The sequence below is a fragment of the Pogona vitticeps genome, chromosome 1, assembly GCF_051106095.1.
Source record: "Pogona vitticeps strain Pit_001003342236 chromosome 1, PviZW2.1, whole genome shotgun sequence".
NCBI lineage: Eukaryota > Metazoa > Chordata > Lepidosauria > Squamata > Agamidae > Pogona > Pogona vitticeps.
Window position 1 is genome coordinate 18,674,738 of NC_135783.1, and position 17,995 is coordinate 18,692,732.

General features: G+C 41.4%; 1 protein-coding gene across 1 annotated transcript in view; it reads left to right on the forward strand.

The window, feature by feature from the left end:
• MRPS5 (mitochondrial ribosomal protein S5) overlaps positions 1-17,995 on the forward strand; it is a 55,402-nt gene that overhangs the window by 35,849 nt on the left and 1,558 nt on the right. Inside the window, exons 6-10 of the mRNA XM_020794782.3 lie at positions 3,483-3,573; positions 7,666-7,712; positions 8,400-8,457; positions 10,432-10,494; positions 14,590-14,726. Coding sequence (XP_020650441.3) covers positions 3,483-3,573; positions 7,666-7,712; positions 8,400-8,457; positions 10,432-10,494; positions 14,590-14,726 — 396 coding nt within the window. The remainder of the gene's footprint in view (positions 1-3,482; positions 3,574-7,665; positions 7,713-8,399; positions 8,458-10,431; positions 10,495-14,589; positions 14,727-17,995) is intronic.

Consider the following 17,995-nt stretch of genomic DNA (forward strand, 5'->3'; position numbering starts at 1 on the left):
GTTGTTGTGGGGTTTTCAGGCTCTTTGGCCGTGTTCTGAAGGTTGTTCTTCTTAACGTTTCACCAGTCTCTATGGCAGGCATCTTCAGAGGACTGGAGTAGGAACTTAGATCCTGACCGTGAAAGACTTTGCGAATACTAATGAGGATTATTTATCATTATATCGATGTTCAACATTCCATAAGCCAACTCGAAAAATAGGGGTGTCCCAAACAAAAAATTGCAATTTTCACACTTGCTGAATAACAGCTCTGACAGTTGATTTGTATTTGGGTGAGAAGTGGATAACTGATGAAAAAGGGAATGAGTTTCTGAGATCTTCCTGTGTGTGGTGTCACTTAGCAAGTGGTAGTGACCAAAAAAAAAGGGCAGATTGTAGACAATCTTGACTGCTGCCATCGGTGCTGTCAATATTCAGGCTGTTCTTTGCTATGTAAAACTTGGCATCCCTTTTTCCTGCTGGCAATGCGGGCACAATGTTATGCAGCAATACTGGGCCATTTCCAGGCTTTATGAATCATGAGTAGAGAAGCACAATATCCCACGTTCATAAACCAGAGGCTTTTTGAAGAATTGAATCCTTATACACATGCTTGGGTGGGTTGGTGCGTGTGGGATTGTTACCAGTGAAATCAGAGGGAATTGGAAGTACAGTGGTGCCTCGCATAACGAGCGCACAGTTTAACGACGAATCCGCATAGCGATCTATTTTTTGCGATCGCTAATGCGATCGCATTGCAATGTTTTGAATGGGAAAACATCGCGTTGCGATGATCGGTAAGCATTTCGCTTACCGATCTTCGCATTGCAATGTTTTTAGAACAGCTGATCGGTGGTTCCAAAATGGCCGCCGGGTGCCGAAAATGGCCACCGCAAGCATTTTCACGTGGTTTCCTCACTTACCAAGGCGGCGAAAATGGCGGCTCTATGGAGGATCTTCGCTGAACGGTGAGTTTTCACCCCATAGGAACGCATTAAACAAAGTTTAATGCGTTCCTGTGGGGTTTTTAGTTCCGTTTAGCGACGATTCCGGATAGCGACAATTAATCCGGAACGGATTAACGTCGCTATGCGGGGCACCACTGTACAAAATAACACAAACTGTCGTCCGCACTATAGGCATGAGCAAACAGTAATTAAATGATGATGCAAGTAATTCTTGCATTGATGACCAATCAATACAAATAATAATTAGCCCTTTCTTTCATCAGTCTGCTGTGGCATTTCAGGCATAGAAGAATAGAGCAAGAAGAGAATGGTCACTGCGTGGAAAATCAGTGGTATTTCTGGGCACGTACTCCTGTCGCTACATTGCGGACACCATGCTTGGGAAAGTCAAGATTGCAGCAAACACCCTTCAAAGCTTTTTCAGGAGGGTTGCAGGAAATCTACCGAACCCTTCCCTCTCCCACTGTTATCCAAAGGGCTTCCTTTCTCCCTTACCCCCCTTTTTGTAGGCCCAAGACTGATAACATTTTGTGTGTCCCCATCCATGTGCATTCTAGCAGATTCTTGCCATCCCTGCTTTGAGCAAGAGCTGGAATTCATATCTTCTGCCTTCTGAAAAATAAATGAATTGAGATCTCCTTCAAATGGTACAGTACATTAACCTGTCACTGTGAGGGCACTCTAGAAACATGTCAACATAAAAAGTGAAATGAGGCATTTGATGCTTCGCTGCATTTCTTTTTCCTGTGATAGGGTATTTCTTCCAGCACAGTGACTGAAAGGACCTGTGAAGTTCCAGGTAGGACAGGAAACATAACTTCAGACGTGTTGCCTACTTGTGTTCTAAACAGGAGAGATTCTGTTTTAGGCGCTGAACTGAGCTCACAAATTAACCGAAAACAGAGAGTGTTATAGTACTGTAACGACTAACAAGCTTTTGACACAACAGACTAATATAGTTATCCTGCCAGAAATAAAAGTGTTTTTCCTACCTTCATAATTGTTGTTGTTTAGTTGTTTAGTCGTGTCCGACTCTTCGTGACCCCATGGACCAGAGCACGCCAGGCCCTCCTATCTTCCACTGCCTCCCAGAGTTGTGTCAAATTCATTCTGGTAGCTTTGATGACACTGTCGAACCACCTTCATAATAAAGGTGCTTAAATAATAATTCTGTACCATATTTATTCTCAGCTAGTAGGACTAGAAAGGTTGAATTCTGCAACTGATATACTTTTTTCCAGGCCTATCTGTTTGATACCACGAACAAGAGCTGTGTGGATGTAGAGGCAGTGTGGGTTTTGTTTGCACAAACAATCTAGATACCTCAATTCTTAATGCTAGTAAGTTCACAAAGAGGCTTGCAACATGTCAAATGAACAAAACAATAAGAGTCCTGGAAGCATTTGTAATACTGTTGTTGAAAAGTAGGATCATTCAAGGGACCGTCCATATTACATTTCCATGTATTTCAATTTGGAAAAGGTTCTGCATTTTAACCTGAATTCAGCAAGAGCAAAGTGGAAAAAAACTGAAAATGAATATCTTACCTCTTCAGTGGCCGCACATGCAAAAAAAGGCTGGTACATTTGATTTATCATCCAGCAGAAATATACCTTGGGAGCATATTAGACCTCAGCTCATTTTCTGTGCACTTGCCATAGCTGTTGCTGATACTGCAGCGAAATCGCTGTAGAACGAAAATGCCATAATGCGAAAATAAAAAGCCCATTGAAACACATTGAAACCCCTTCAATGCGTTCTAATGGGCTGGAAACTCACCGTCCAGCGAAGATCCTCCATAGGGCGGCCATTTTCGGTGGCTGTCTTGCAAGAAATCTGTCCCAGAAAACAGCGGGGAGACATTTTATTTACCCATTTTGAAACCGCCGATCAGCTGTAGGAAAATCGTAGTTTTGCGAAGAATCGGTTCCCGAAGCAGGGAACCGATCATTGCAAAGTGAAAAAACCCTATTCAGACCATTGTTTTGCGATTGCAAAAGTGATTGCAAAAATGTCATCGTAATGCAGAGCAATTGTAAAGCAAGGCACCACTGTAATCCCAGACAGTATCCCTTTGGGAACAGAAATTCTTTATGGAAAATATGTTTCTTTCTTCACGAAGAAGTCTGTATTATATTTTATGTACATAGATAACACATCCACTTCTCAATATCTCCTTACCAAGGTTTGTATGGGATACAGAGTCTTAACAGATTCCACTAATGTCCATAAGCAGGACAAGAGTAATACGAGAATGACTATCAACAAATGTGTACGTCCCAGCCAACCAAGAAACAAGAGTTTTGCAGGCACATATTTTAATTGATGTTATAATTCTGCACCACTCAAGTGTAGATGTACCATCAAAAATGGGTCAGAGATGCTAGACCAGGAAACCTTAGTGCCTTCAGCCTTTATAAGAGAGTAAAACCTGGTTAAAGTCAAAGACGTGGGATGAGTTTGGGCAACAATATGTGTTCATCATCTTCTTAAACGAGTACAGGTTTTTAGTCTGTTTGCTGTTTTCTCTTGCAGCTGAAAACAGTATCTACCATGACAGCCAAGGAAGGAAGAAGAAGGTCCTTTAGTGCCCTGGTGGTGGTTGGGAATAAAAAAGGGGCTGCTGGTAAGTGAATTTGCATCTGGAGGCAAAATTAAAATTCATAGGTGGATGTTGGATGGAAGCCGATGAATGTCTAAACATTAGCACAAACTTCCCAATGATGAGAGCAGTTCGACAGTGGAACAGATGACCCACAGAGCAGGAAAAAATTGCAGGAAAAAATTTAAACAAAGACTAGCCATCCAGTGGCTAGGTATGTGATCATTGGTCGGTCAATTGGTTGGTTTTATAGCCTGACTCTCTCCTTATAGCAGGACTCAAGGGGACTAATACAATTCTCCACTAAAGAGAGGTTTGGACTTAAGGCAAAGTGGCCATCAAGATCACTTTTTAAAATTCTATTATTCATGTTTCATTTTCAGGAAGCAGGTCGGCACAAATGTCTCACTTCGATACAGAAGAGCTGGTTTAGTGTAGCATTCCCTGATCTGCATTTATGCGAATAACAGAATTGACCTATATTAGAAGCGTTGATACAAGGATTATTAAAATATCTGTGAAATGTTTTGAATACTAGAGATATAAATATTATGTTTTGTTGTCATTTATTCATTGTTCTCCAGTGTCACTTACCAAACCCATAGGCAGCTTGCAGTACAAGCAGGCCATTAAGAAAGTTAAAGCCGTTTTTAAAAGTAAGAGAATTAGAAACAGTGGAAGAACCATTCAGCAGTAGCATCTGACACCTATAGCTGTCCCATGGTGTAGAACTTTCCACTTGATGCAGGAAGGGAGCTAGAAGGAGAAAGCCATGGGTGGAACAGCCTCATAGAGAAAAATGGCAGAGAAATTATTAATACGGTGGTGCCTCGACTTACAAACTTAATTGGTTCTGGAACTCCAGTCGTAACTCAAAATTGTCATAAGTCAAAGCACTATTTCCCATAGGAATGCATTGAAATGAAATTAATCTGTTCTGGCCGAAGAAAAAAATCACCAGACAAAACAAAACACTGCAAGACCTATCAGAAACCTGATTAATTCATTCCAGCCAAAGGGGGGGGGGGAGAAAAACAAACAAACCATGCAAGACTCTTCAGAAATGCAAAAAAAAAAAAAAGCCAAGCAGAAAGCAAACAAAGTGTGCAAGGCCCATCGGAAATGCAAAAAAGCAAAGCAGAAAGCAAACAAACCTTTTCTTTCTGCTTTGTACTTCCATTAATTGGAAGACCAATCAGAAATGGGGGGAAAACAAAGCAGAAAGCAAAAAAAGTGCAAGACCCATCGGAAATGGAGGGGAAGCCCATTGGAAATGGGGGAAAAACGAAGCAGAAAGAAAAAATGTGCAACACCCATTGGAAATGCAAAAAAGCAAGGCAGAAAGCAAACAAACCGTGCAAGACTCTTTAGAAATGCAAAAAGGAAAAAGGAAAAAAGCAAACAAACCCCACAAGACCCATCGGAAATGGGGAGAAAACCCAAAACGCAAACAAACCCCGCAAGACCCATCAGAAATGGGGAAAAAAACTAAACAAACAAACCCTGCAAGACACATCACAGCATAGAAACATAATCCCACCACCCAGCCCAAAACCACCTCTGCCTTTTTCTGCTCGTAACTGGAAGCTCTGGCTGCAAGTCGAAGCAAAACTTTGTGGCCAGAGCTGGTCATAACTCGAAATGGTTGTATGTCGGGATGGTCATAAGTCGAGGCACCACTGTACCAACTATATTAGCCTCGTGTTTTTGTGGCAATCCTGTCGAACATTAGTTCACATGCCCTTGTTGAGTATTTTAAAATGGCAGCAAGCGAGACCATTAGAATTGGCAGTTAAGTGGATATAACTGTGGACCATGGCCCTTATGTCTGGTCTAGCTCCCACTGCCCCTCCCGAGAAGGTTGAGAGGCTTTCAATTAATGAAAGTGCTGTGCAGAAATGATAATGATGCCCTGTGGCAGGAGTCCAAACCCCGGGAAGCATCCCGCCCCAACCAAGGTACACTTGTTTCTTCTTTGCTTGCTGAGCTGTGCCTTTCTGTCTGTTTGGTAGTCCTGGCCTCAGTTGCACTCAGTAAATATCCCCATGTCAGACGTAAACTAATTACAGTCATGCCCCGCTTAACAATTATCCCGTATAACGACGAATCTGCTTCACAATGGATGTTTTTGCGATTGCAGTTGCGATCGCAAAACAATCTTTTAAATGGGTTTTTTAAGCTTTGTGAAGATCAGTTCCCTACTTCGGGAACCAATTCTTCACATTACGACGATCAAAACAGCTGATCGTCGGGTTTTCAAAATGGCTGCTGGGTGCTCAGAATGGCTCCCCGCTGTGTTTTTGGATTGATTCCTCACTCTACAGGCACCGAAAATGGCCACCCCTATGGAGGATCTTCGCTGGACAGTGAGTTTTTCAGCACATTGGAATGCATTGAACGGTTTTCAATGCGTTTCAGTGGGCTTTTTAATTTCACTTTACGACGTTTTCGCTCTACAGCAATTTCGCTGGAACAAATTAATGTCGTTAAGCGAGGCACCACTGTATCTTGCGAGGCAGCGAGCGCTCCTTTGCTAGAGGCATTCAAGGGAAACCACCTGTCAGATCTGCTTTGATTTGGATGCTTGCATTGGGTAGGGGGCTGCACTCGATGACCTTATAGGCCCCTTCCAATGCTATGATTCTATAAACATCCACTGAAATTAGGTTCCTTTGACCATTTGCACTGTGACAATAACAGATCAAGCACTCTTTTTAAAGAATATCTGATCTGTTTAGGAGCTTCTGAGTATGCTCCACAGCTCTCTTCTTTGTTTTGCATCATTAGGGTTCTTGCGCTTTCTCCATCTCACTTTGGTGATTTATATTTCTGTTGCACACTTTCTGTATATACTGACCACGGCTTTTGAGTGTGTGCCTGTGTACGTCGTCTTCTCTATTTTGTACACACGTTATTTTGGAAGTCCATCATGGGAGGGGTAGAACAATAAAGGTACTGTAGAAAGAAACCACAGCTTTGCCTGAAACAGGAAAGTACCAAGGAGGCAGTTGGAGAGAAGCTTTTGCCCCAAAATGGAAGAATTATCCTTGCCCTCTTGATGTGAAAGGATGTTTTAAGTCTTTGTGGGAAGGTTGCTTTTTCTACGTGTCAGCAGTTTCCTTGGAAATACTCTTTAACACAACCTTGAAGAAGGAAACTCCAGTCTCTTGTAGCAGGATTGTAGCAAACATTAGGCACCAGTTTATTTTTCTTAAGTAAGAATCAAGCAGTGCTTCTGAAATTATAGCACAGCAACAAAGCTAACAGTGTGTGCCAAATTCTCAAGATAGATTCCAGTACTGTATAGATTCCTTTGTCTTTAATTACTCTTTGGTAGCTAACAGCACTCTGTTACATAAGAGCCATCGTCGTTTAGTCGTTTAGTCGTGTCCGACTCTTCGTGACCCCATGGACCAGAGCACATAAGAGCCATACCTTGTGCTAACCTTTATTATATGGTTAAACCTTTATTGAACAGAAAGAGGTATTTGAATTAATCAAGCAATCAAATGCAGATTTAGCCAAGTTATTCCATGGAGGGAAGGGAGAAGTTGGGAATCTGGTATGTGCCTTCTAGTTCCTTAGGTCCATCTGCAGCAGATTTGACCATGTTATATTTTGGGGCTGCAGTTCCCAGAATTTATTTATTTGTTTGTTTGTTTATGTCCCGCCCATCTAGTCCATTGACCACTCTGGGCGGCTAACAACACTTAAAAATAAAACAATTTAAATATAACAACAATATACAACATCAGTAATCAGTTGTTCAATATGGAAAGAAAAGGAAAAAAAGGAAAAAAAATAAATCAAATAGTGGCTGGAGGGAAGGCCTGCTTAAACAGCCAGGTTTTCAATTGGCTTTTGAAAATGCCCAGCAAAGCATTTCCACTGGCTGCGGTGGCTGTGAGATCAAGGGAGTTGTAGTCCAAAAAGACAACCCTCTCCGCATCAAATCTGCAGTTTTTGGAAACTCTTCATTGGAGGAGGACTTGAAGTAGGACCGTTATCTCAATACCACACTTGCCTGTGGGCTAGGTGGGAGAAAAAATGTGCAGATAAGAGCATGCCTCCTTTTTTTGTATCTGATTGCTAACGAAACTTGCTTTTATCTCCTAGGTTTTGCACTGGGGAAGGCAAATGTAAAGCAGAATGCATTGAGAAAGGTATATAGTCCCAACAGTAAATGCAGTCTATTGTAATTAAAATTCTGGCATTAGCTATCTCCTCTTGATGCATGAAATATACTGTGCTCTAGTTCTTTCCTCCCTTGAATATGTATGGAGTCTATGAGGGAAATAGGCACCTGCTGTATGTCAGTTCAAACTACTAGCCCAGTATTTTCCACCCTTGACAGCTATGGGACACTTTGATCCAATAAATCTTACTAGTTCACTGTTGCAGGATTAAACCAGCTTTTCTGAAATATGGGGAGGTGTCCCATCCTAGAGTCTTGGGTGGTGCCCAAAACCACAGCAATGAGTTGTCAGTGCCTGAAAGCAAACACACACACACACACACACACACACACACACACACACACACACACAAAATGTTCAGCCCACTCCCCCATAACTACCATACCATAACAGATGGACAGATAACCATAGTAGTTTTTATTAGATATAGCTAGGTGGTACTTCATTACATCATTTAAATCCCTTTAAATTTATTTATTTCCCCCCCACACACACACATAGACACTCACACACTATAGTACCTAATTGGTGGGAATAGCTTTATTGTAATGCTTTTTTAAAAATATTTTATTTGATTTAGCTATCAGAGTGAAATAATACTTTCTTGTAATCCTTTATTAATTTTTCATAAAGTATCTTCTTGCCCCTCCCCAGGCAAAGAACAAAGCCATTCATAATTTACACTATATTGAAAGATACAATAATCACACAAGTAAGTACAGTATTGTGTTTTAGAATCATTCTTTTATTTAAATGTTTAAAAGTAAAATATTTGCATGACCTGCATATATTGAAATGGTTCCCATTCTTTCAAGCTATTTGTCTCAGAATATCAGTTCCAAAACTTTGGATCAACTGAAGAAATTGGGCCAGTTCAGATATATTGAGAAACCATAATTTTCTGCCACATGTGCTAGCTATAGTAAGTCTGGCTGTCATCCCCTTTTGTCTCTGCAAGGACCAGATTAGGAGCATTTTAGTTGAAATCATGTGCTGAGAAACTGCAGCCCATTGTGGTTTAGGCATCTGGTTGGGAGATGGATTCCCCATTCTGTCTCCTAGATAGAGGCTGGACTCAGTGATCTATAGGGTCCCTTCCAGCTCTACAGTTCTAAGATGTTGTTGTTGTTGTTGTTGCATGCATTTTGCTCCCTTTGGAGTCCAACAGTGCATCCGTATGCAAGAGGAAAAGAAAAAAAAGATTGCTCCCCTCCCCAACCTGGTGGAATTGTCTCATCAACAGACTCCTGGTTGAAAGGTTGGGTAGGGTTCAGGCCCTGGGCATTTGACCAGTCACATCAAAGACAACATGCTGCAAGAGAAAAAGCATTGCACACTTGCCGTTAGATAATTTTTCTTGTTAATTTTATTTTCTCAAAATTATAATGTTTTGATGTACATGGCCACCCAGGTACTTGTGGAGTTGATGTCTTCTATCTTTTGCTCATCTGTTGAAAAATGCTGGGGCTAGTATTTGACCCCAGGCCTGCAAGGATACCTATCCCAGTTAAAACTAATCTCAAGTAGTCATGACAACTCATCTTGGATTACTCTGGTGTGATGAAACTATGGTTAAGGAGAACTAATGGCGGTCACACTGTAAACCCTGATTCACTTAAATGGCTCACACTTGCAGAAGTTCATATGTTACTGCAGTGGTTCTTAATCTTTGTTACTCGGATGTTTTTGAACTGCAACTCCCAGAAACCCCAGCCAGCACAGTTGGTGGTGAAGGCTTCTGGGAGTTGCAATCCAAAACTCCTGAGTAACCCAAGGTTAAGAACCAGTGTGTTACTGGGAACTGTGGTTAGTTTAACACTGTAAGTGAAAACTTTTTAAATATTGTAATAAAAACCAGTATCATAGCCAAGGACTGGCTTATGCATGCACATTTGTTCATTTATTGGGTATATAATCTACTCTTCTGCCATCATGGAGTTCAGTCAGTCATGCAGTAGGTCAGAAGGACCCAAAATAATTTCCACTACCATGTCAGGAACATGTTCATGTTATTAGTTTTTTTAAATTATTACCACCTGTATAATTGATTAATTCATTGTTCACAGTCTCTGGTTGGCTGTTAGAAGCAGTTATTGCAAATTGTCTGTCTTCTTAGAGTCATTTACAAAATCAGCTTAAATTTTTCTGGCTCTACGTCCTTGCTGATCAGAGGCATGACCACATAGTACCTCTTTGGGGCCTATGACTAAGGGACTATAAAGCACATTGTGGAAATTAAGGCAGTGTCCTTATGGGTTTTCAGAGAAATCTGTGACCTAGCTGCTCACCCAACCTAGATACTTAGCTTCAGCAAGATAGTTGCCTTCTGTAACTTGACCCCATGTCCTGTTTGGTATTTGATAGGTGACTGCACCTGTCTCAAATAAAGTGTCACAGATAAAAGCATCACATCTCAGGCACAGGTAGCAGTGAGAGAGAGTCTTCCTGGGAGGGCACCCCATGTATGGATCTCTCTGTCCCAACAAGATTCTTTGGTGCCTTCACAAAAGCAGAACTCAGGAAAGAAGGTTGGGCAGTTTTGCCTACAGCTTGCAAAACCTACCACTCAGCTGACTCAGAGATTCTGGGACTTGCAGAACAATAGCAGATGAACAACACAACAATATTTAGCAATTGTTTTAATATTTGGCAACAGTTTGCTTAACACTATTTTCCTTTCTGTTAGTTTATCATGATATTTCAAGCACTTTTCACCAAACAACCATCCGGATGAAGAAGCAAAGCAAGGGTAAGTGAAAGGTTTAATGCCCTGGAATTTAAAAATGTTCTGTTCTGATTCAGTGGAAGAGTGTTTTTTTTTGACATAATCTTCCATGTAATATGAAGCAGAAGCTGCTAATATTCAAGCCCATTAACCTAGAACACCAATCAGCATGCTAAATTAATTAAATTTAAGTTCAGTGAACAAAATGTAATTCCAGATGTACTGAACTTAGGACGGCTTGCAAATAATAAAAATGGGAAAAGAGCCACTGATGGAAGCATCGCTAACAATGTTACAGGTATTGTACCATAGCCAAGTATGTAGTGAATCACCCATCGATATCCCGCCAGCATCCATCTGATCTTGATAGAAGGTCACATAAAGAAGTAAAGATTAGCAGGTACCCAATATAAAGTGTGCAGACCTGAGTGATACAAAGAAGGTGGCAGGTTAGCCAGTGCATCTTGAGCTTCTTCGAGTAGAAGACTGATTTCAAGTGTTTCAGAAAATGACAGGAATCTTCCACAAAGGCAATGGTCATACAGATATATAGACCATACTGGTAAAACACTGGTTGCAAAAGGCAACATTCCTTCTAACCAGTAGCACTCCATCCCTGAAATCATGGGACAGAATGCAAAGCCTGCTATCTGAAGGATGAAGTCACTGTATGCAGAGGTAGGATTTTGCTCACATTGTAGGGGGGAAAAACTAGCAGTAACTCAAGGTGTACATGTTCTGAGGTCTGCATTTATGAAATAAGTCTGTAGTCGTGTTTATAGATGATATTACAGAATGTGTCATTGGGTTTCTGAGAATGTAGCTGTCTAAGACTCTTTTTTTAAATTATAACTGGATTAAGAAGCAGGATTGTAGACCCTGTGGGTGGAAATAATAGACTTGAAAGCATGTGGACATTGCTGGCTGGAATCTCAAATTAAAGAAGGGAATGGGTGTTCATGTGGAAAGGGGCAGAAGTATTACAGTGTCTGTGCTCTTCCTCATGGTGAACAAAAGCAAACAAACTTGCACTGAATAAGAGAAGTGGTTCAAATAACTTAATATAGTTCCACCCCAATTCTGAAGATTGTGGGCTTAACATACACTTGATACAAAATGTGGGTGAAGAAGGTTTCACTTCTTAAGCGGAGGTTACCCAGATCTTCCTAACTACAAAGACAAATAAATACAAAGGTGATAGCAAAATTGAGCTGTTTGAGTGGGTTGAAGGACTCCAGATCTCCTTTCTTCACAAGATAATATGTTGATGATTTTTAATTTTGCTACAGAATTATAACGTAGTGCCCTTTTAAGGCAATAAATTTTGCTAGGGCTTTTATTTAGACTGAAAAGTTCTTCTCATGGGCCCCAACAAAAATTGTTTCACACAACATAGCTCTATAATTTAAAAAAAAATCAAGTGTGATCTATTGTATTGTATTAAAAAGCCATTAAGACAGTTTTTCAAAATTATTGCAATCTCCAGGCTGGATGCTCAGAAAATGAAGGAAAGGAAATCTGTTATCAGACTACAGGCTTTGCTGTGCTCATGTTTCTCTCTTTTCTCTCCCTCATCCCTAATAATTAAAAAAAACAAGTGATAGCCATCTAAACTCATTTGTTCTGCCATTTTGAGTAAGCTTTGATTTCTTGTTTGGAAATAGAATCAGCTTTTTGATATAAGGGACATCTGAGTGATCTCTGAATGGTGGTTTATCAAAGATCGAAGTTGGTTGCAACCTGAACACACGCTGGATTCCCACTTTTTGCACCTCCAGTCTAAAATTGAATTTCTCTAGGCTTTTTCTAACAGACAAAAATAGCTCTGTTTGCATGGGAAACAATCAGTGACTGCTTTGAATTTTGTAGCTGTTTCACAGCAATCATCACTTTTAGCTTCCTGAAAGCTCTGACCTCTCTTTAGTCCTGCTCCCAAGAGTCTATCCTGCTCTGTTTCTTATTCCAAGCTATTTAAGCTCCTGCTGAGATTGCCATAACTGGAGCATTTCTTCCACCAAGACTCAATTATTTCAAAAAGACAAACCTTCTGTTTTGGACCACAAGTGGCTGATGACTTTAAGGCAGCGGTCCCCAATCTTTTTAGCCCCGTGGACTGGCTGGGGAAGGCAGGGCATCCCCCTGCGTGTGCATGCGCGAAGGAGCAGGGTGCTCTCGCACGGGCGTGTGCACTGATGCGCAAAGGGTGGCACAGCACTCACACAGGCACGCCCGCATGCAGGTACAAACAGGCTGTGCAGGGGCAAGGTCTGCCTCCGCGGCCTGGTCTGGCTCATGCCACGGAGCAGTACCGGCCCGCAGACCAGGGGGTCGGGGACCTCTGCTTTAAGATGTTCTCTTAATCAGGAGCCTGTAAAACTTTTCTATGAATCTGAAGCTCTGTTGTTGGTATCAATTACACAGAGGGTGGGGGGGATTAAATGCAGTGATTCCATACATTTACCCTCCATGTTTTGCATTGTATCACACGTAGTTGTAAACAAACAGTGGCAGCTTCAAATTCTATGCCATTATTTATCGTCGTCATCATAATTTCACCCAAATTTGGCAGAGTGTACCATGCCACAGGCTTCATTGAGCAATAACTAAATTTAAATAAGCATGAACAAAACTAGATCTGGTGTAATGAAGAGGAGACCGATTTTCAGTAAACGTTTCTTCATTTGATTCAGTTTAGGATCTGTTCAACATTTAAAGCACAGGGGTTACATGTATCTCTGATCCTATGACAGGTGTAGATTATAAGTGCTTTACAAGTTAATGTTTGGGGGCAAATTCCTGATCACTGACACAGTCAAAAATACAGTTAAGTGCAACTGTAAAACATGTATTTGTATGTGCCATTACATAATATAGTTTTATATGCTGAGCCTTTTTACAGATAGGCGATGGCAGAAGAACATGGCAGATCATGTTATGTAGAGCAGGCTTAGGAGGGAATGTAATATAGGACTCATACATGGAGAGTTGAAAGGATGGAGGTAGGATAAAGTTTAAAGAACCACCACTATGTGAACACCTATGTGAATAGTTATAGGATATAGAATCATAGAAAAGTGAACTTGAAAGGGGCCTACAAGGTCATCAAGTCCAACCCCCCGCTCAGTGCATGAATACAATCAAAGCATATCTTCCAGGATAATTATCTAAGTTTTTCTTGAATGCCTCCGGTGTTGGAACACTCACCAACTCCTGAGGTAACTGGTTCCACCGTCATATTTCTCTAACACAGTGGTTCTTAACCTTGGGTTACTCAGGTGTTTTTGGACTGCAACTCCCAGAAGCCTTCACCACTAGCTGTGCTGGCTGGGGTTTCTGGGAGTTGCAGTTCAAAAACACCTGAGTAACCCAAGGTTAAGAACCACTGCTCTAACAGTTAGGATGTTTTTTCTGATATTCATCTGAAATCTGGCTTCCTTTAACTTGAGCCCATTGTTGCTTGGCCTGCGCTCTGGGATGATTGAGAACAGATCTTGCTCCTCCTCTGTATGACAGCCTTTCAAATATTTAAAAAGTGCTATCATGATCACCCCTCGGTCTTCTTTTCTCAAGGCTAAACATGCCCAATTCTTTCACCCTTTCCTCATAAGGCTTAGTTTATAGCCCCTTGATCATCCTTGTCACCCTCCTCTGAACTTGTTCCAATTTGTTAGCATCTTTCTTGAAATGTGGTGTCCAGAACTGGACACAATACTCAAGGTGAGGCATAACCAGTGCTGAATAGAGGGGGAGTAGCACCTGGCAGGATTTGGAAACTATACTTCTATTAATACAGCCTAAAATAGCATTTGCCATTTTTGTAGCCACATCACACTGCTGGCTCATATTTCGCTTATGTTCTATGACATATAACTAAATGAAGAGTTATAGGATATTTTATGGCTTTTTGGTATCTCAGGTGGAAAGACTGGATGCTCCCCCCACCAGATTTGTCCCGTAATGGAGCCACTGACAAATGTTTTGCCATCTTATCCTCAGCAGTAGATGCTGCTTTAATAGTTCATGGTTGTATACCCTCAGAGTTATAGTATAATTCCATGTTAATAACAGCTGCTTGAAAATGTGACAAATGTTTTTATATTTACCAACTTTGTTTCCCAGGATATGGCCTTCACTGTCACCGAGCTATCATTGCCATGTGCAAACTGATTGGTATTGAAGATATGTATGCCAAGCTTTATGGATCCAACAATCCACTGAATCTTACTAAGGCTTTCTTCAAAGGCTTAGCAAATCAGGTAAAACATATAGCGGACAATCAAGGATTTGTTTTATGGATTCATAGAAGCAGCCTGTACTTTTGTTCACATTGTGTTTCATAAACCAGTGGTCCCCAACCTTGGACCTCCAGATGTTCTTGGACTCCAACTCCCAGAAGCCTTCACCATCACCTCTGCCGGCCAGGATTTCTGGGAGTTGAAGTCCAAGAACATCTGGAGGCCTAAGGTTGGGGACCACTGTCATCAACCACTCTTTCCTGAGGAATGGGGTGTTAAACCATATCTGAGACAAACACCAGAAAATAAAATAGGTAATTCGTGCTGTGGAGAAGGAGGAAACGTCTCTTAGCCATAGCTAAGGGATTGCATTTTGGTGTTGGGATCATGCATTCCCTTCCACCAAGACAAATTCACCTTGTCTTCCAATCACAATCATTGTTAAAGAGAAACATTGACACTTATTAAAATTGGGTTAAAATTTGCCACAGGTTGGGATAAAACAGGTTTTGAAGCTGGTGTGCAGAATCTAGTTGATAGTAAATAATGTTGAGTATTAATCATAATTAAAGCTGGTATCAGATTGGAAGTGGGTAGCCTTGACGAAGTTGAGGAGGATTGATTGGTTGACTAGGGCAGTAGTTCTTAACCTTTGTTACTCAGATGTTTTTGGACTGCAACTCCCAGAAGCCTTCACCATCAGCTGTGCTGGCTGGGGTTTCTGGGAGTTGCAGTTCAAAAACACCTGAATAACAAAGGTTAAGAACCACTGGACTAGGGTTTAGGACTTGTCTGTAACATCTCTCTGAAGCCAAAAAAATAGATGGTTGGGGGAATCTTAGGAAAGCGGGAGGTGGAGTGGGGGTATTTAATTTTTAAAAAAATTGAATTGAAATGCCATTCTGCAACCCTACGTATGTACTGTGAAATGTGTTCAGTGAAAAAAATCCACTGGAAATACAGTTCCCTCCAAGTAAACCTTGGTTAAAAGCTTTAGTGCCAGTGGGAAAGGTGTAAAAGCAGCACAGTGCTAAGTTGGGATTTCACCATAATTAGCCGTAAGTAAGACAGCAGAGGGAGTATCGTGAGAGCAGAAGAGAACCATGGCCTGAAGGCACTAAGGCTACTTTGCTTGGCTGCCACAGTACTCTTTGGTTCCAACTTTCTCTTGCCAGGTGGTGTGTAGCCCATTAATTGGCAGTCTCTCGTAGACAAGCAGCCTTGTCACATGGAAGCAATGGTTAGAATGTCTTCTTTCTCTGCATTGTAGTCCTGCCAACCAAATGAATATGAAGGCTGCATGTCACATTATTTCACAGTGGGCAAATTCCAAGGTTTCTGGAGCTGCATTGCCAACCCTCCATCCTGCCAGGTGCTGCCAAAATTTGATGGCAACAAACCAAGTCCTTTTTTAAAGAGCACGTCTCCTTTAAAACAAGGCTTGTAGGAAGTGCAGAGCTTGTTTTCAACTGGGATGCTTGTTTTAAAACCTGAAATCAGCAGTATTAAGCTGTTTGTATGCTGTCATGCCACTGAATTTCAGAAGCAAGGCAGCAGATACAAAGCAAAAGCGTTGCTTTATGTCCTGGAACCAAATTGGGCAGCAGCGTCAGCTGTAGGAAAACTGGGGAGGTCACAACAAGGGTCAGAGACAGAGAGGCATGACACACCAGCTGTGTGTTGCCCATCCCACAATAATCAATTCTTGGATGTCCGGTGGAAGCCACTGCAGCACAGTAGTGGGGAGGGAAAGGCAGTGTGGGTCTGAACAATATTGTCACAACCACCCTTTCCTCCTTTATGAGTATGCCAAGAAGCACTGAGATGGTTGATTTTCAGGCTGTTTGGCCGTGTTCTTAAGGTTTTTCTTCCTAACTCCTGTCCTCTGAAGATGCTGGCCACAGAGACTGGTGATATGTTAGGAAGAAAAACCTTAAGAACACAGCCAAACAGCCTGAAAAACCTACAACCATTGGATCCCGGCTGTGAAAGCCTTCGAGAAAGCACTGAGATATTAAGTGTGGAACCGTCACATCTACTGCCATGTCTGTAAAACCTGAAAATGAGAGAAAAAAATAGAGGAAGCTGCTTCTGTCAAGTCTGAACTATTTATCCATCTAGCCCAGTATTATCTGCTCTGACTGGCAGCATCTATCTGGTGACTGAGGCAAAGAATCTCCCTCAGCGCTTAACACCTGATCCTTCTAACTGTAGGCATCAACCACAGAACTTGGAATTGAACCGGTTTATAAAGTATGTGCTCTGCTGCTGAGTTCTGTTCCTTCCACATCTCTCTTTCTCTTTGTAACGCAAGGACATTTTTAAAAAGCCTTAATGCAGATCAAGCTTAAACTTAATTATGTTGCTGCATTTTCTTCAACCTCATTTGTGCTGTACGTAGTTGGTGTTCTGTATGGATTGTTTGCTTTCATTGTTAGTTCTCAAACATGTCTGAGAATTAGGCTCATTTTCCTCTGGCCTTCAGTTCCAATTTGCATTCAAAGAAGGCTTGTAATTATGGAGAGATTGCTATATGCTTTCTGCATAGATCTGTGGTAGTTCTAGCAAGCACTAAAAGTACATTTTGCTGGTTTGAACCAACGGCCTGGAGACTTGCAAAGGGCTTCTTTAGTCCCAGGTCGAAGCTAATTTGACTGCTGGAACATTTTTGCGGCATTTTGCCAAACCAGGTGGAAGAGAAAGAATGTGACACATTCAGTCGTCACTTTAAAAAGAGAGCCATTAAAAGCAATGTGGCATGCACAGCGTCCTTGTGTTCTGTTTGCACACATGGGCAGAAAATCCACCAACCCTCCAACCAATGTCATAGAGAGTACACCTCATATTGTTATGGTTTAACTTCTCTCTCTCTCCCCCCCCCTCTCTGTGTGTGTTTAAGTTGCTAGCCCTTATGGTTCCACTGCTAATAAAGGATAAAGAGTTGACTGGAAGTGGACTTAGCATCTTTTTGAATAGAAACATTAAACAGAACTTTAAAAGTAAAGGAAGAACAGAAATCCACTCGCAGAGAATCACAGAAATTGATACCGGGCTTTTTCCCAGTATTGAAGGGGTTTTAGTTCCAGTTTTTGTGTTGTTTGACTATTGTGCAATGTTTTGTGGCTTCTTTGTTTACTGTCTCATTTCATATACATTTTGCAGTTTACCCTTGCTCACAGCTTTTATTTATTGCTTAAGGAACATGGTGGGTTTTTTTCCCATATGTCTGACAAAGGGAATTGTCCACAAAACCTCACATTAAAATATAGTGGGGCCTCACATTACGACAT